Below are 18,664 nucleotides of genomic sequence, written 5' to 3' on the forward strand. Positions count from 1 at the left end.
CTATCCAACCCCAAATATCTACTTGCTATTACATATGAATTTTTAGCCAAAAAGATACTATATTCTTTTAAAATTCTACCTTATATTTTATATGGGAGAATGAAAATCTCCACTAGATAAGTGCATTATATATACCTCAATTGCTACATTTGGAATAGTCAAAGAATCATATTATCGATGTTCTTAGTTTATTCCTATATAGAAGTGACAACATTATTTTAGGGACTATACATTTGAGATTATTCTCTTTAAAATCTAATGCTCTAACTTTCTCGCCAAAGAATCATATTTTATATTCAATCGATATCATAGTAGAGAATAGTCAAAACACTTGTCACCAGGACACCTGAAGCTTTGTTACCTTTAACTTTCAAATTAACAAGCAAATTACTTTAAATTTGGAGTTGATTTCGATAATAACATAAGAGTTAACTGAACATATTGTTGTTACCTTAACGTATGTCCCTGCGACACATGTAATGAAACCCTGAAAACAAGTGTGAAAACAAATAAAGATATTTGTGACACCACCTTAATTAACTCTATCGGACAAATGATCTTACATATTATAGATTTACTTACAAAAAGTTTGAACATTTAGATATAATATTGACTAGGATTCCATTTGATTTTAGACATAACTCAAATTAACTGCCTTAAATTGTATTGGTTTTTTACTTTTCTGCCTTCTTTTGTCTCTACTATACTAAATCAGATTTTGGATGTAGGGGTGTGAACTTGGCCGTTGTACTCAAATCAGAACCAGACTGATTTTACGATATCAAGTTGGACTTGTCTTAAGGGCTTAATTCAAATATGGTTGGAGACGCACATTATACCAAAATGGGTTGCTCTGCACATACCATTGACATATGCCTATTCAAAGTCCCTGATCTGTGTAAAGGAATGTCGGGCCAGTGTGGTCAACTAGGCCAATCCAAGACACATGACTCTAAATATAACTAAACTAACCCTCGAAACAAACCTAATGGCCGCAACAGTCGATCTGTGTAAAGGAATGTCGGGCCATGACTGAGCCTACCTAAGAGTCGATTAGCCCCAACTACCTAGCAGATCGACCCACCCTGCCCTACAACTTGCATCAGCTTCTGGTTGACCCGGTCCGATTGACACCACTAACAAAGTATATGTCATTTGACAACTCATCAATGGTACTGATACCATTATTAGAATTTCTCAATGGACTTTTACATAAATAGGAGGTTTGGCGGAGTCCTTTTTGCCGGCTTTTAAACGAGAAGCGTGTAACGTGGCGTAATTGAGTCAATGCGTTTTCCTTAATCCAACGGCTACCGTTTGAAACGGGTCTTGCCTAATCTTTTCCCCTCCATTTTCTCCCGTTTTCACGTCTAATCTTTCTTTTTTTCTACTCCATTGAAAATTCAAATTTCTATTACAAATACTAAAAGTCATTTTCACTTTCAAAATTACTTAAATACCCCTTCATTGTCAATCACCCATTTTCTCTTTTATAATGCAAAAATTCAACACAAATATTCTGAAACTATTCCAATTTAATACCCCTTTACTTTTACTTCCATTGTTGTCAACTTCATATTTTCTTTGTTGATTTTTAATTTTTTTGTTTTATTAAAGTAAATTGTAGAGATTAGTTTGTAGTTTACAAAGATGATCGAAGAATTTCAGTATAATAATTTTGCTAAATCAAGATGCGGTAATACCTTTTCAAAGTATGCATATCTCCATTTGGAATCACGTGTCTATCAATTATTTGATCATGTATTTATCAATTATTTAAGATAATTATTATTTGTCTAAATATTGGGTAATTGATAATTCTAATCATTAGATATAACAAAAATAACATCAATAATTCTCTACCATTATAAAACACGACGGATGCACCTCAAATTTTGGTTTATACATTTTCTTATGCTCAAAAACATATTTATGTTTTATATACTATGTCTTATAGAAGAACATGACGAATGACATTAGTAAATAAATACAAACAAAGGGGTAGTTTAGTATTTTCAAAATATTGTCTGAATTTGTAATCTTTTTTTTGAATTTGTTTGGTGGAGTAATTTTCTCATTTAATACCCTAGAATTTTGATGACAAAATACTTTTTTTATCCGTTCAGAAAAAAATAAAAAATAAAAAAGAAAGTGGGAAAAAAAGCTGCTCATTTTACAGTCTCCACACACATTGGATTTTATTTCAATTTTCTCTGTTCATTCTAGAGAGAGAAACTAGAAAGAGAGAAACTAGAGAGAGAAACTAGAGAGAGAAACTAGAGGAAAGGAAGAAGATCCAGAGATTCAACAAGTATTTTAGGTATTAAGATCGATTTACACGAGTTTGAAGTTTGATCTTCAAAGTTTCTGAAGAACTTTTACTTTTCTTTCGATTCTGAATCTTTTTAGTATATTTTTGGAAGTAGAAGAGTATTTTACTTGGGAGTTTTGAAATCAAATGGGAGAAATGAAGTGATTGAAGTTTTTCTTTTAGTAGCTTTACTTCAAAGGTTGTTTAGATTGATATTTAAGTTGAATAATCAGTGGATCGGTTTACGATTAGAAGATTGAAGACCTCTTTTTTTCGGATTTTTTAAGTTAAGGATCGAAGATTAAACTGAAGGATCTTGAAGAAATGACAATCTTGACTTAAAATTGTTATTAGTAAACGATTATTTGGTGAAGCTATTTGAGAAGTTTGAAGAAACTTTACTTATTCATAGATCCATTTCAGCAGACCTAAAGAATTTAAGCTTGTTCTTCTTGTTTTGGAATCAAGAAGAAGAAAAGGCAAAGATTTAAACATTTTCCAAGTTTTGATCTTTGTGATTTTTTTTGGGGGTTTTGAGGTTTCATTACTGTTTATTTTCCATTTTTGTTCTTCATCATCCAAGTAAATCTCAGGAAAACAAGTAGAAGAAGAAGGAAATTAGTTAAGTGAAGGTAAATTTGGTATATTTGAAGTTAATTTTTGTTTTCCATAAGAGGGCCATTGTTTCTTTTGAATTGGTACAATTTTTGTCTGGAAGTAAATTTTTTCAGTGATTGAACAATGAAAATCAATGAATTATGTGTTTCAATTTATGATGGTCCCCTCCATTAAGCTGAGAGGATTGTTAAAGTGAGTGGGGACTAATTGTTCAAAAGTTAGACAGCTTCTTTGGAAAACAATATTAAAGGTGTTTGTTTGGTTCTTGATCTTTATATCTAATGGCATCTGCTCAAACCCATTCTTCAGGACCTTCTAAGAAAATGCCTCGAAAACCATCTCCAAAACCCAAGGTTCCACCTTCCTTACAGTCAATTAAATCATTGCCTGGTGATTTTAGGTTTATTGGTACACCACCTACTTCTCATTCCACTAAAATGTCTAGTGTTATTCCTGAAAATGATGAATTAATCGATGGGATTAGTGATAATGGTGAAGATATTGTTAGAAATGAGGAAGCAAACAATGATGAATCGCCTTATAGTAATAAATCGATTTCTGTTGAGGAAATAACTTCAGAAGGGAATGGGTACTTGGATTCAGCAGCCTCCTCTTTGCCGGCTCTATCGTCTCCTCATAGTGAAGGCAGGTGGAGTGATACTAGCGCATTTGCAAGGAAGAAGGTATATCTTTTAGTAGTTGTTTCTTGCTTCATCTACCAGTTTCAAAGCAATTATAACATTAGGTAGTGTTAGATGATGGTAAATTATTGGCAATTGTTGTTACTTACTCAAGAGACGTGTAGTTTTCTCTTGGAAAAAGAATCACATTTGTATTAGTCTTTGTAGCTTCTGTGTCATTCCACTTACTAATTTTGTAGTCACTACGTTTCAATTAGTCATTGTAGCTTCAGTGTTCTCGTTTTTATGTGGACTTCTTCTTTTGTCTCTCACACTCTTTTAAACCATACAAATAATCAATTTTGTTTCACCTACAGGTTTTGCCAATAAATGTAAAAGTAGTGGTATAAGTTTAACCATCTATTAGTGAAGGATTACACGGAGAATGTTCTACGAGTAGTATAATGGTGTCCACGTTGCAGACGTGACACATTGTGTAATGGCTGTGATTTCTTAGGGTCTATTCTATTAGGCTGCTCTTGGATAAGTTTTATAGAGCCCGTTTTAGCTACCTTATTTAGACATTTATTTACATCCTGGCACTTATGGACGCATATGAGTTTCTCCTAATAGGTAAAGCAGCTGAGGACCAGCTATTGCTTAGAATTTGGGTTCAACCAGTATTGTACTTTATTATACTTTTCGAAACTCAAACTTTTAATTGGGTAACTCCGTAAATGAAGAATCAAACTTGTAATTACGTTATATTCAAATAATTAATGAAGAAAGGTAACAAATGTAGAAGTTGTTTCGAAATTTTGACTAAGTTTATGATTGAACACCTACTCTACAAGAAACTATAAAAACTGGATTCTGCTTATCAAGAAGTACAGTTCTTGAGTTCTTACGTTTGCATTTAGTAGGTTTTCAGTTATGCTGAAACAAAAATGACTATTAGAGTTGACATAATGCATCCTGTCTATTGATTGAGATACCTACATGTTGAAGTTCATATGTTTCAGAAGCTCCAACATTGGTGTCAACTTCCAAATGGCAACTGGGCGTTGGGGAGGATATTGTCAACTTCAGGGCCAGAATCTGTTATTTTACTTACTGAGGGAGAGGTAAGCGTACTATTTCTGAGGGAAGATGTCCTTTGCTGTTAGATGTCAAATTCCCGCTCAAGTTTAGTTTGTGTCACTAACACTCTGTTGTCCTTTTTTAGGTTGTAAAGGCAAATAGTGAAAGTCTATTACCTGCAAATCCTGATATCCTTGATGGTGTAGACAATCTTATGCAGCTAAGTTACTTACATGAACCATCCGTACTGTACAATCTCCAATACAGATACAATCAAGATATGATCTATGTGAGTCTTGGGTTTGAGTTAGATTTCATTTTAAATCTATGAAACAGGTTTCTTAATTTTGAATATGTTTTGTAAATGTTACTTATCTTCCATCCAGACTAAAGCTGGACCTGTATTGGTTGCAATCAACCCCTTCAAGAAAGTACCTCTGTATGGAAATGATTATATTGAGTTGTATCGGCGTAAATCAACGGACAGTCCGCATGTTTATGCTATCACTGATACAGCGATAAGGGAAATGAGGCGAGGTGGATAAACATAGTATTGTTTTCTGAAATTTGATTTTGGTACCTATATAGATTAGGAGCTGTTCTAAACCTAATATGCCTTTTCTTCTAACTTAACGTTTGGTAAGTTTTGCAGATGAAGTGAACCAGTCTATCATTATAAGGTTGGTCTAATCTCTAATATCACTAAACATTTAAGGTTTTATGTTCTTGTGCATTTATTTCACAATATAAAAGTAAGTTCTGTAGTAACGTGATAAAGATTTGCGTGCGGAGCTCAATATGTGCATGACTTATGCTATATAATTATACTTTGTTTTTGTAGCGGTGAAAGTGGTGCTGGGAAAACCGAGACAGCAAAGATTGCAATGCAATATTTGGCTGCACTTGGAGGGGGTAGTGGAATTGAGTATGAAATACTTAAGACTAATCCCATCTTGGAGGCGTTTGGTAATGCAAAAACATCAAGAAATGACAACTCCAGTCGTTTTGTAAGCTACTTATTTCTTTGCATATGAAATCCTTGAAACCTTATTTAAACTGGCCTCCACATTGTATTTTAATTATTCTTTAGAACTAGTTTTGAAGTCTTAGATCCTTCTTGGCAAATGAATATTTGAATAACTACTTGCAGGGAAAGTTAATTGAAATTCATTTCAGCGAAACGGGAAAAATTTCTGGTGCCAAGATTCAAACTTGTAAGATCACTTGTCTCGATGTAAGTTTAAAATCATTTTTTTTCTCTTGTCAAACTGAAACTGACTTTTTTGTGCATGTGCTCCGCTTCATCTGTTTTGTTCTTCAAAGTTCTACTTGAAAAGGTATTTTTTTTTTCTCTTCTTGACTTGAGATGTCACACATCCATGTACAACATATTAATTGAGTTTTGTCCCATGAGCAGTCAAGGGTCGTCCAATGTGCGGATGGAGAAAGATCGTATCATATATTTTATCAGCTGTGCGCCGGGGCTACCTCGGCTCTTAGAGGTTTACACCACCCATTTACTGTGTGATCTTATATTCTACAAAAATTGGTTATTTCGTTTTCAATTTTCTTTTACCAGATTTCAAATCTGGAAGTGTCAGTGTGTTATATGCTATTCAATTTTCTTTTTTGTTGAACAAGTAGGTTGTACTATTTTATTTCACATTAATAGTGAATTCTTGATGTATCCTCATAAAATATTCAGGACATAACTTAATAAAGCTAAGCCAATTCCCCAAAAATAAAACTAAACCAGAAAAAGCTGATGCTCTTTCTATATATAGTTTCGTATTATTACCTTATCTGATACTCTCGTGTGTTACGTACTTTGATATGTCTGCCAGTATATACCACACTTGTCGTTGCTATGAAAATTGAGTTAGATTGTGTAGAAGCTACAAACTTCGTTAATCTCAATTTATTACTATAGCTCTTGCATAATAAGGTGATAGCTTTTGCTTTCTCTTCTTTACTGATCTTTAATATCATTGGGAAGTTCTAAATCATTAAATACTTATCTGAAGTCTGAACAGAGTGTGTATCCCCCGTAAAAACCATTTGTTATAGGCAACTTTTGAACTATAATATATTAGACGTTCTACATTACCTTCATCCATTATGTTATAAGTACTATATATGACAGTAGGTATTTCTTCTCTTTTCATTGAACCATTTCTTTAATGAAACAGAGAAATTGAATTTGAAGAATGCAAATGAATATTTATATTTGAAGCAGAGCAGTTGCTATTCTATTGCCGGAGTAGATGATGCTGACCAGTTTCACAATGTTTTGGTACTGTAACCCATTCTCTATCCGTTTTCGGTGGAAAGAATTTTCAAAATCAGCAAGTATATGCTTTTATGATTCCCTTAATGATAAAAAAAATGAATCTTCACATTAACTCATTTGTGCTCTTTCCAGGAAGCTCTAAATATTGTCCATGTCAACAAACATGATCAGGAGAGTGTTTTTGCTATGCTGTCTGCAGTTCTTTGGCTGGGCAACATCTCCTTCACCGTGGTTGATAATGAAAATCACGTTGAACCCATAGAAGACGAAGGTAAAATTCCTCCGGTAGCCAGCTTCCAAAAAGTGAAGATTCTTTTGTCAAAAATAGCAAGTTGAAAGGATTTGTAGCTCACTTATATCGTGAGATGATGTGAAATGTGTAATTGGTCAATACTGTGTTGGCGGAAGCCAAAACCTGTATGTGATCGAAAACATACTAGACCATCATTATTCTGGATTAAAAATATTTTTCTAATTGAGATCTGAGCATCTAGGAATTCGACCTGCTGTGTACCAGGTATCGGTTCTGGTAGACATGAACTAAATGAAATTTGCGTTGCAGTTTCTCTCAACGTGAGGGAACCATTTCCCTGATAGACGACTTGAACCTAAACCCTTTAACTTGGTGAATCCACATATTTGAAAACTGTAAAGAGAACCTATTTATGTGGAAGTCAGAAACATGCTCATTTACACACTGATATGTTTTGAAACCATTTCCAGTTCTCTCTATTGCATAGAAACAGTTAGGAGTAGCAAAAGAACAAATATGGTATTCGAGAAGCAAAAGACGACATAGTTTAATTGAACGACAACTTGATAGAGCTGCAAAAGCTGGACTTTTTAAGTTTGTACTAGTAATGAACAGCAGACAAACTTGGTGTGCCGGAGTGATTTGAGTCACCTGATGTCCAAGATCTACATCATAAACCCATGTTGGTCTCAGTAATGCTATATTTTTTGTTCCGTACCATGCTATATTCTTTCTTTAACTGTACTGTTCCTCTTAAACTACTGGGTGAATGTAAGGCTTCGTATTTCTGCGTGCAGTAATTATTTAGTAATTAATTCCACCCTTGTGTTACTAGTCCCTTCTTAAACGTTTTATGCAATTTATTTTCAGGTCTAAATACTGTTGCCAATTTGATAGGGTGTGGTGTTGATAAATTAAAGCTAGCTTTATCAACTCGCACAATGATCGTTGGCAACGATAATATTGTCCAGAAACTTACACTGCCGCAGGTAACAAGGGTTCTAACTTCTAACGGTAAATATCAGATACATATCCTGTATACACCTCAGACCATCCTACCAATTTGGCGATTCCGTAATGGTATTCGTGAACCATTTGCAACGGATATGAATTACTTCATGCCAAATTCATATTGCATTGTTACAATCACTTAATCCTGGCATCAGGTTATTTCATGACTAGCCAAACAAGGTAGAACGAATTGCACATCTGTTAGACGAATTTTAGTAGGAGAAAGGGTCATCTAGCCATGTATGAAGGCCTACCTTTTGAACCTGCAATACAGGCCGACAAGAGAAACAGTTTCCTTTCCTACTATTAACCATTCGCTTGAGATACAGAGTTCTTCATTTGTATACCTTGTTTCAGGCAATGGACACAAGGGATGCATTGGCAAAATCACTTTATGCTTGTTTGTTTGAGTGGCTGGTGGATCAAATCAATAAATCACTGGAAGTAGGCAAGCGTCGTACAGGCAGATCAATCAGTATTCTTGATATCTACGGGTTTGAATCTTTTAATGTATGTGGCTGTTATGTTGATTGTGTTTATTTTGTTTGATTTATGAAATATTTATGATATAGATTTTGTTTCTGCAGAGAAATAGTTTTGAGCAATTCTGCATAAACTACGCTAACGAGAGATTACAACAACACTTCAATCGGCATTTATTTAAGTTGGAACAGGAGGTACTTGTCTTAGTCTGTTTTATTTTTATCACATAATTCCATATTTGGAGTCTAAAGATCTTTAACCATTTGGCAATAAATTTAGGAAGCTGTTGCTTTTACATGGCACCCCTTTCTACTATTTATGAAGTTTTAATGCTTTTAAGTTCTAATATTATTGCTATTTGCGTCAAACTTTCCGATTCTATACGGGAAGTTGAAGAATTAAGATCAGACTTCTGCTAAATAATAAAACTGTCTTAAATCTGATAATTCTCCTTTTGGATTTTCACAAGTTCCATATTTTTAACTTGGTTTTCTTCCTTTCAGAATAGCTAAATATGGTGCACTATTTATATTCTTTTTTCCAGGAATATATCCAGGACGGAATAGATTGGGCAAAGGTGGACTTTGACGACAACCAAGATTGTCTAAATCTTTTCGAGAAGGTATTTATATACTACTTTTTTAGAAGCTGTAGTTAACATTTTGTTGTAATGCACTCCCTTATTTATTCATACATTTTTGAGTAAATATTTGAAGTTTGTAAATGAGATAAATGTTCAAAAAGCATAAACGATTAATAGTCCATGATCGTCACAGTTATGCCAGGTAATCAAACATTATAATGATTCGCTCTTTACACACACACACACATATGTATATATGCATACACACACGCATATATATATATATATATATATATATATATATATACATGTATATATATATATATATATATATACATGTATATATATATATATATATATATATACATGTATATATATATATACATGTGCGAAACTACATGTGGACCAGCCTGGGCTATGGTCTACTGTAATTTAGTATCTAACTCCAAGTATCATAGGTGCCAAGTTCTAGTCACACCTTTTGGTTTTTTTTTGAAAACTTGATTGAATTAAAAAGAAAACTATACAAGGGAAACAGGGAAGGACAAAGGGTTGCTCGGGTTATGTTACAATCACATAACCCATGCCTCCCAATTCCTAACTACATCCAGAAAAGAAGCAAATTTAAACTTTGGAGAACCACTAATCCAGTAATGAATCGTTCCTTTTACATCTTCCACATCTGTCACTGAAAACGAGTTCGATTCCTTGAAACTTTATCATTTCGGTCCTTACAAAGATTCCATACTATTGCCACCGGTATCAGGTCCCAAATCTCCTTTTTGGAATTCGGTTTCTTAATACCTTTTGGTTTTGTCTAGCAATAAGTTTTTGCCACTTTCTACAAGTTCTCTACCTACGGACCTTGCACTAGATCCCTGGTTCAACCACTACTTTAACATTTTCTATGTAAATGCTGTTTGGAGTGACGTTGAAAAGCGAACCAATCGGAGTACGACACCTGGCGAAAGGAGTTGAAATCACGTTCCTTTTTTAATGTTGGCAGAGGCCAAGGGTTTCTATTTAATCGAGAAATAATCTGGACCGTTGGCCTCCTCAACGGTTCAGATCAGATTTTAGACGGGGGACTACAGCTGAACACGGTGAAGTTGAGGACCTAACTGTAAATTCTTTATAATTTCAGAATTGCACGTGATTTTAACTCCTTTGCCCAGGTGTCGTACTCTGATTGGTTCGCTTTTCAAAGTCCCTCCAAACAACATATCTCTTTCTTTTATCCAATTCTTGTAGAGTCTACAACCCTTCTCAACTCGTATAACAATATTCTTTTTCTATTTATTACTATCACCATCTATTCCTAAGAAGCCTCATTTGCATTCCTATTTTCAAGGATCTCTGCAAGCTACTTGTTTCTTAAGTTTATGTCTATCAATAGTTATTCTAAGATCCATATTATCTGAACATGAATTAGAGTCTGAATTCAAGCGTCAAATGTAATGTAGCTCATACAAGTCAATTGCAGTTTAGACTTCAGAGTCACAAGGTTGATTTCTCGCATCTTTGTCTTTTATTTTAAGTAATTTTACCATACAACTTTTCACAAAACATTTTAGTGGCTTGAGAGATGAGGTTGATTAGCATTTTAGATGAACGTAGCACGTTTATACATAAGATACTATATTGATAAAATTGCCTTCAAACCATAGTTCGCAAGTACTACATGGTTCTAAGTAGAAATTTAGTTTCTAGTAATTTTAGGCTAGCCCCGGCTCAACTAAAATCCTGGTTCTGCTCCTGCATATATATTGAAAACAACTTTCGCTAGAACAGCTATACAGTTAGGCGGCAAAAGGAAAAGGGATTTTTTTTTCACATTACATAAAAGCTAACAGTACAATCTCGTATCCTAACCCGAAAAACTCCCCCATCAGTTGTAATGCCTGCTTTTTAAATACGAGTGGACACTGTTACATACTCTACCGCGTGAATGATGGATGGATGAAGAGCAGTATCATGCTACGTTTAGGACAGCATAAGATTCTCTTACTATGTAAATTCAACCAACTAGGAACTCTAATTTTGGTTATGGATGACAAAAGCTCATAACAATAATTACGTGTCTTAGATTTCGGAAGTTCATCTCTTAATGGTAGTTCATAGTTTATAAAGGGTAGTTGCTGTATGAGTCCAGGTAAAAACTTACAAATGTTTCTCCTTGTAAAATTTACAATATCAGCTAGTTAAAAAGCGCAACACAATTTACTTGGTCCCTCTTTTTAACTCTTGAAGTTGGAACCAAGTGCGACAATAGTCGAAGTTATTGAACTTGCAATCACTAATGTTTTTTCTTTCTGGAATATTACCAAATCTTTTGTCCTATAAAAGCAAGTGGTTACTTTAATTTGGATCATACAGGCGTATGTACACAACAATTTGATTCTTATCTATTTCTGCAGAAGCCATTAGGACTATTGTCTCTGCTGGATGAAGAGTCTACTTTTCCTAATGGAACTGACGTGACATTTGCTAACAAGCTAAAGCAGCACTTGAATTCTAATTCTTGCTTCAGAGGAGAGCGAGGAAAAGCTTTCAATGTTTCCCATTATGCAGGAGAGGTAGGTTGCTGCTCTATCTTTTAGCTACCATCTTTCATTAAACGGGATCAAAATAGTAATCTGCCACAAGTAAAAAACGAACTCTAGGTACCATGAACACCAATACATTTATCACCGACACATTTATCACCATCCAATATGGGTTCGAGGTATCGGGGAGTGAAATCAAAGATTCAAAAGTGGGGGTATGGTCCAACACATATATTTATATTCATACAATACGTTAACATAGAGTTGTTTAATTACTGGTCATAAATGATCGGTCACATGCTAGTACACTGAAAACGCAGTTAACAAATCTTACGTTATACCTATTAAAGTTAATCTGAGTTCCAGCAACAATCCCTAAGTCCGAGACTGGTAACCAAGTATCCAACACTAGAAAAGAGTGAAAAGGAGTACCCATGTTAGATCGGTAAAAATACATATTAGTTCATAGGTACCTCCTGATGTTAGATCTTCTACGATTCTTCCGAGATATTATGTTCACCCACCCAATGGATGTTCTTGCCCGGAAAGTAGAAAAACTTGGATTTCATCTGCTGATGGATATCTTATGGTGACTCTATGGAGGGCTGTATCCTGCATGTTATCCACCTAGAAGTTATAGAATTCCTTTGCCTCCTTTGCAGGTAACGTATGACACTTCAGGTTTTCTGGAGAAGAACAGGGATCTGTTGCATTTAGATTCTATTCAACTTTTGTCATCTTGCACGCGCCAACTTCCTCAGATATTTGCATCCACTTTGCTTACTCAATCTGAGAAGCCAGGAGTAGGTCCTTTACATAGATCAGGTGGAGCAGAGTCTCAAAAGCTAAGTGTTGCGACAAAATTCAAGGTAAAGCGGTTAGCGGTGCTCAAATTTTATGAAAATGCAAGTTCTTTGAAGTTTGTAAATAGAAATCATTAAGAAATTGGCTTAGGAAGACTTCAATTAAAACTATCTTCTTTTGAGACACTGCTCTTATATTTTGGCACTTGTGTTCAGGGTCAACTCTTCCAGTTAATGCAGCGACTGGAGAGCACAACACCACATTTTATACGTTGTATCAAGCCAAACAGCTTGCAACGTCCTGGAACTTATGAACAAGGGCTTGTGTTACAGCAGCTAAGGTGTTGTGGAGTTCTAGAGGTGGTTCGGATATCCAGGTCTGGTTATCCTACCAGGATGTCTCACCAGAAGTTCGCTAGAAGGTGAAGGAATTCAATCTGATTTTTTTTTTTGTTCTTTGTGGATATAGCTTCCATGTATTCTATCTGTTTCGCACACTTGACAGTCTTTGCTATCCTTTATTAACCTTTGTTTCTATCTATACCAGGTATGGTTTTCTTCTTCTGGAGAGTGTTGCCTCTCAAGATCCACTTAGTGTTTCAGTTGCAATTCTTAACCAGTTCAATATTCTTCCCGAAATGTATCAAGTTGGCTACACCAAATTGTTTTTCCGTACTGGACAGGTAAGAGCAATTTTCCTTCCCAGTTGAATCTAGGTAAATGTAATAAACATGAAGAGGACTTAACCTAACGTAGGGAGTGGGTAGGAAGTGGAAGATGGAAATTATAGAACTATTTTGGTGTTGAATATTCTCTTCTCGAGCTAGTTATGGTTAAATATTTATTTGCTTTGCCCTGTTTCAGTCTCTTAATTGTCTCCTCTTTTTTACTTTTTGAACTGCGAAATTTTTTAGATTGGTGTGCTTGAAGATACAAGAAACCATACCCTCCATGGTATTTTACGGGTGCAGAGTTGTTTCAGAGGCCACCAGGCTCGGTCCTACGTGAAAGAGCTAAAGAAAGGAATTTCGACACTACAGTCGTGTAATGTGTTTCCCTTACTTGCTTTTTCGTTATCAGGAAACGTTCAGTCCAGTTCAGACTCGGTCAATTTTTGTGTCACTAGTACTTACTTAGTTGATCTGCTTGCAGTTATTCGAGGTGAGAAATTCAGAAGAGAATATGCAATTTTAGTACAAAAACGTAGAGCTGCCATGGTCATACAACGGCACATTAAAAGCAGGGTTGCAAGGAAAAGCTTTTTGGACATTCGTGGTGCCTCAATAGTGATACAATCTGGTAAACTCTTATTTGTTGTTCTTTGTTTGTCTGTTAGCTCTTGTTGCTTTTCTGGTCAACATCTGATCCTTTTTCTGTGCTTCAAGAGATTGCTCCACTATTACTTAAATTCTGAGTTAACTAATTATGTTATCTTTTCTCTTTTAGTTATTCGTGGCTGGTCAGTCAGAAGGTGTTCCGGAGATATAAGCTTGCTGACCTTGAACAAGAACTACGAAGGCACCGAGGTATCTTTCACAATTTTATTGCAATAGAAAGGAGTCAAACTGTACTTTTTCTATAAATTTGATAATTAGGTTGACTTTTTTAATTTGTTATTACCTATTCAGACTAGCTCACCCACTCAGTTCGTAAATATCGTCATTTTGGTATGAGTGTATGATTCATGAGCTTCACTTAAACCTCTACCTACCCCCTAGAATGAAACCCACATCTTGGTTTTTGGAGGACATGCTGAACCATTGAGCTAAAGGCCCGTGTGCTTGGTATTTGCCGTAAAGGGCCGAAGGCCATAAAAAGAACCATGCCATCGAGCAAACTACTTTATTAAGATGGTGTAAGATGGTGTTTTTTTTGTTCATTGTCTGAATCTGACTCTTCTGAATCAAATGGATCCATAATCAACTTAAATCATCTAGTCCGATGAGTCAAACATCACGAGTCAAGCAGAAAACAGACATTCTGAAATCTGACTCGAGCCAATGCAGAGCTCCAGTCAGATTTCAAACCCGACTTTGAAAAACAGACAAACACGGCACCTGTAAATAATCCCCTAGAATGTATCTATCCCAACTTTCTCTATGATTGATTATGTCAAGGAAATATTTTCAATAGCTCCTCCAACTTTCTCTATGATAGATTATGTCAAGGAAAGATTTTCTCATAATCAGTCTCATTCTAGAATGTATCTATCCCATACTGTCCGGCAAACCAGGTCTTGTGAGCCTTAAATCACTCATCAGTAAGAGAAAAAACAGTGAACTTGAATGACCAAATTACTGTTCCCCAATACTTATATTTACCTTCCTTAATAATTGCTTGTATTGATTATGAACTAATTCGGAATTCTGTTGTAGAACTGTGGATCAGATGAGGTACTGGTAAAAGCATCAGTTCTCGCTGAACTGAAGCGAAGAGTCTTGAAGGCAGAAGCTGCACTGAGAGAGAAAGAAGATGAAAACGACATTCTCCAACAACGACTTCAACAGTACGAGAGTAGATGGTCCGAGTATGAAGTGAAAATGAAATCTATGGAAGAGTTATGGCAAAAACAAATGAAATCCTTACAATCAAGTCTTTGTGTTGCAAAGAACAGTCTCGCCATTGATGATGCAGAAAGAATGTCAGATGCTTCAACAAACATAATCGACAACAGCGAATTCAGTTGGGATCTTGGAAGTAAAAATAAAACTACTTCTATTAGTAACGGCACAAGATCTGCCCCACGGATGACAAATAGGGAGATGAGTACTGGTCTGAGTGTTATAAGTCGATTAGCCGAGGAATTTGAGCAACGAACTCAAGTTTTTGGCGACGATGCCAAATTCTTAGTAGAGGTGAAATCTGGTCAGACAGAAGCAAGTTTAGATCCAGATCGAGAACTAAGAAGGTTGAAGCAGATTTTTGAAACTTGGAAGAAAGATTACGCGAGTAGACTTCGTGAAACAAAGGTGATTCTGCACAAGATTGGAAATGATGAAGGAAGTGCTAACAAAGCAAAGAAAAAATGGTGGGGAAGAATGAATAGTTCAAGACTAAATTAGGTATTACGGTATAATAATCCGATCTGTTTGTTTGTTTTATGATTGTTTCTTGAGCTTCTTTTTTTTTCAGGAGAAATGGGTATAGAATCTATTTGATGTGGAAACTTGAAGGGTGTTTTTGGGGTGCATTTTTAGCATACCCAAGTAGTAATTGAAATGTATATATAATGTTAAAGATCTATTCGTAGTAACTTCAAATACTTATTGCCTTTTTGAAGTGTTGAAAAATAGTGCACTCAATGGAATCCTAGTTTTACTTCAGCATTTGAATTAGGTAAGCGCGAAAAGTTCAAATTGCTAATCTTAATGTAGTTAGATGTATAGGTCTGGAAGGTTGTCCGATATCATCGAGTCAGCAGGGTTACTCTTATAAAATGCAGAGAAGATAGATTAACGGAGAGAACAATTTAGGCATCGTTTGATATGTGTGAAAACATGTTTTTCTCTTTAAAACTTCATCTTTTAGGGTTGATAAAATAAATGTGAAGTTCTATGAACACCCTGACCTTTCTAAAGAGTGCCCTTTCTTTGCTTCTAGGGGTCGGGCCTACTCTTAGAAGGGCTGGGATGCGCCAACATAATCTTCCGTCCTATATTTGTGTAAGGCGGAAGCGGCGGCCGAGGGCCTTGGTCTGTGTTCCCAAGCAGCACCACCTCGAACTTGAGTTCGTTTTGCACTACCATCGGTGCGTTTACAACATCCAAGATTTCTCCATCCACAATCTTCGCCCATTTTGGATGAAAGGTTTTGTTCCAATAACATTTTTGTTAATAAAGACATTTGTGAATTAGATGATCCGATTCACATATGGTGTTCCAATTTACTCATCAATTTAGTGTTTGGATAGATCAATTTAGGATTTGAAAGAAGTGAAGGTTCGAAAGAAATGGATTCAGAGAGAAGATTATCTATGCTATGGTTGAAGATACTAGCTGTAATAATGAAAAATCAGACACTCTTGATGACAAATTTGATAAAACACTCACAAGCTTACATAGTAATAAGTATCATTTCAATTTACATATAAGTTTTCTCAGACAATTTACTTGTTTGATGGTTTAAGGAGTAGGGCGAAATACCATAAGTAGCACACTTCAAACATTCATAATGCAACAAGTATCATACTTTAATTTCCATGACCAATTTCAATAGCTTCCCTTCTTCAACGTGCTTCATACTGAACAACTGCCACAAACACAAACGTCACAATTAGGTCGAAATCCAAGAGGTGTACATGACAATGATATAAATCGAAAGATAAAGAGAGGCGAATCAAGGCATGTAAAAACAAAACCAACTAAGTTCTGCTTTTTGACAACTACGGAACTTGAAACAGTGATCTATCTGACCAGACCCTTAGATCATTTGGTTAATCATACAAGTATTTAGTGATTCTTTATGGCAATGAAGTAGCATGAACAACATTTCCCCACATGTCCTTTTGTTTCAAACGTTAAACCATCTCGAAGGTCTGCATAAGATGATGCCGGCCCTTGGTTCCTAACTACCTTACATTTAAACTTCCCTAGATTGATAAAACTTCTTTTAGAAAAAAACAGAAAGGGAAAAGATAAATGGTACCCCAGGGAAATCAGAAGTGCAAGTGGTACAATCAATTGAGTTTACATATAAGCGGAGGAGAAAAAACTTCCAAGGATCCCCAGTAACGGCGAGCGAACCGGGAGCACCCCAGCTTGAGAGTGGGACGGCGAGGCCGTCCTAGTTGTGATTTATAGAAGCGTTCTCTGCGGTGGAGCAGGCCCTAGTTCTCTAGAAGAGGGCGCCAGAGAGGGTGAGAGCACCATCGTGCCCATACCCTGCTGCACCACGAGGCACTGTTGGCAAGTCGGGATGTTTGGGATAAGCCCAAAGCGGGTAGCAAATTCCATCCAAGGCTAAATACCGGCAAGAGACCGATAGCGAACAAATTGATCTTATTACATGCTTGAATACATAGTTTTCCCCCATTTTTCTGAATGAAGTTCAAAAACAGCCCAAATCCATAAAAATAGAGAAATTGTTATTTTAGGGTTTTCAATGGAACTACCATTCCTTGACAGTTTAAGCAGTCAAAACCAAATTATATACAAGTTCCCTATCCTAAACAGAAACCCTAATCCACCAAGAGTTGAAATTTAAACTAGGGAATCCTAAAGATCAAAACTTGCAAGTAAAGGGCAAGATTGGTATGAGAAAATATGAAAAAAAGAAGAAGACTTACTTCGACGGGTTCGCTTCTTGTACAAGATGCGATAACCACACTCCCGGCATTGAATTACATCCCCTTGTTTCAGTGTATTCTCCATCCCACAATCTACAGCAACAACAACAAAAACCTAACTTTTAGAGAGAGAGAGAGTCTTGGGGATCAAAACCATAGATAGGCAAATAAATTACCTCCACAGATGTAGCTTACTGGTTCCGGCTGCGGATCCATGTATGGCAAATTTGCTGTTAAGGGTTTCTGATCAAACGAAGAAAGTAATACAAATCAGTTAGGTTTTTCAAGCAGAAACAAGAAAAGGGTAGGGAAATTCAAACTAAAAAGAAACATTAATCAAGAAGAGAGAGAGAGAGAGAGAGAGAGAGGAGACCTGTGTGTTTGAAGGAAGAAGAGAAGTGTCGTAGGAAGGTGAATTTTAGGGCTTTAGGGTTTTAGTATGTAAAGTAAGCCGTCGTTGACGAGGGAGGAGAATTGACTCAATTTTGGACCCTTGGATCCACCCGGTAAATAGGTGGGTCTTGAGTTTGTATGATATAATAATGTAATAAATGGCCAGCCCTTCGTGGAAATCAAAATAGTTTTCCGTGTGGAAAATTTTAAATGGAAGATGTGAAATTTTGGAGATTTTCTTGAGAAATAACTTTTAAGGAGAAACAAAACATTTCTTCTTCTTCTTCTTCATCATCTTGTGTAGCCTTAGTGCTTTGTTTTGTTTACTTGTAACTTCGTGTTTGTTCTCAATCATTATCAATGAAGTTATCAGTTCCAAAAAAAAACTC

At 35.7% G+C, this 18,664-nt stretch overlaps 2 protein-coding genes across 3 annotated transcripts; one reads left to right on the forward strand and one right to left on the reverse strand.

Annotated features, from left to right (window-relative positions):
* The first annotated feature begins 1,563 nt into the window (after positions 1-1,563).
* On the forward strand, positions 1,564-15,921 carry LOC147563834 (myosin-1-like). Of its 2 annotated transcripts, XM_086641130.1 has the most exons (23): positions 2,117-3,612; positions 4,572-4,673; positions 4,775-4,918; positions 5,016-5,166; positions 5,282-5,309; positions 5,471-5,636; positions 5,780-5,843; positions 5,953-5,966; positions 6,047-6,131; positions 6,819-6,922; positions 7,052-7,190; positions 8,043-8,161; positions 8,541-8,693; positions 8,771-8,860; positions 9,211-9,288; positions 11,667-11,825; positions 12,458-12,664; positions 12,815-13,020; positions 13,146-13,281; positions 13,513-13,642; positions 13,751-13,897; positions 14,045-14,124; positions 14,974-15,921. In XM_086641130.1, exons 1-23 carry the CDS (start codon positions 3,211-3,213, stop codon positions 15,658-15,660), a joined length of 3,591 nt encoding a protein of 1,196 aa, XP_086497256.1. In that variant the 5' UTR covers positions 2,117-3,210; the 3' UTR covers positions 15,661-15,921. The 2 variants fall into 2 exon arrangements, with proteins under 2 accessions (XP_086497247.1, XP_086497256.1); XM_086641121.1 differs by lacking the exon at positions 5,953-5,966 and having other exon boundaries at positions 1,564-3,612; positions 6,030-6,131.
* A 715-nt stretch (positions 15,922-16,636) lies between these two features.
* On the reverse strand, positions 16,637-18,333 carry NRPB12 (DNA directed RNA polymerase, 7 kDa subunit). Its single transcript, XM_086641112.1, has 4 exons — positions 18,256-18,333; positions 18,059-18,125; positions 17,883-17,975; positions 16,637-16,846 (listed from the first exon to the last, which is right to left on the reverse strand). The coding sequence occupies exons 2-4, from the start codon at positions 18,096-18,098 to the stop codon at positions 16,824-16,826; spliced, it is 156 nt and encodes a 51-aa protein (XP_086497238.1). The 5' UTR covers positions 18,099-18,125; positions 18,256-18,333; the 3' UTR covers positions 16,637-16,823.
* Between the last annotated feature and the right edge of the window lie 331 nt (positions 18,334-18,664).

The sequence above is a fragment of the Eschscholzia californica genome, unplaced genomic scaffold (assembly GCF_041429995.1).
Source record: "Eschscholzia californica isolate CP2 unplaced genomic scaffold, dmEscCali1.0.p SCAF_1, whole genome shotgun sequence".
Lineage (NCBI taxonomy): Eukaryota > Viridiplantae > Streptophyta > Magnoliopsida > Ranunculales > Papaveraceae > Eschscholzia > Eschscholzia californica.

Coding starts and splice junctions, on each gene's coding strand:
- NRPB12 (XM_086641112.1), bottom strand. CDS start 18,098: ATGGATCCGCAGCCGGAACCAGTAAGCTACATCTGTGGAG. Junction 17,976..18,058: donor AGTAAGCTACATCTGTGGAG/GTAATTTATTTG, acceptor TTGTTGCTGTAG/ATTGTGGGATGGAGAATACA. Junction 16,847..17,882: donor CAAGAAGCGAACCCGTCGAA/GTAAGTCTTCTT, acceptor TGTTTGTGGCAG/TTGTTCAGTATGAAGCACGT.
- LOC147563834 (XM_086641121.1), top strand. CDS start 3,211: ATGGCATCTGCTCAAACCCATTCTTCAGGACCTTCTAAGAAAATGCCT. Junction 8,861..9,210: donor TATTTAAGTTGGAACAGGAG/GTACTTGTCTTA, acceptor TCTTTTTTCCAG/GAATATATCCAGGACGGAAT. Junction 11,826..12,457: donor TTTCCCATTATGCAGGAGAG/GTAGGTTGCTGC, acceptor CCTCCTTTGCAG/GTAACGTATGACACTTCAGG.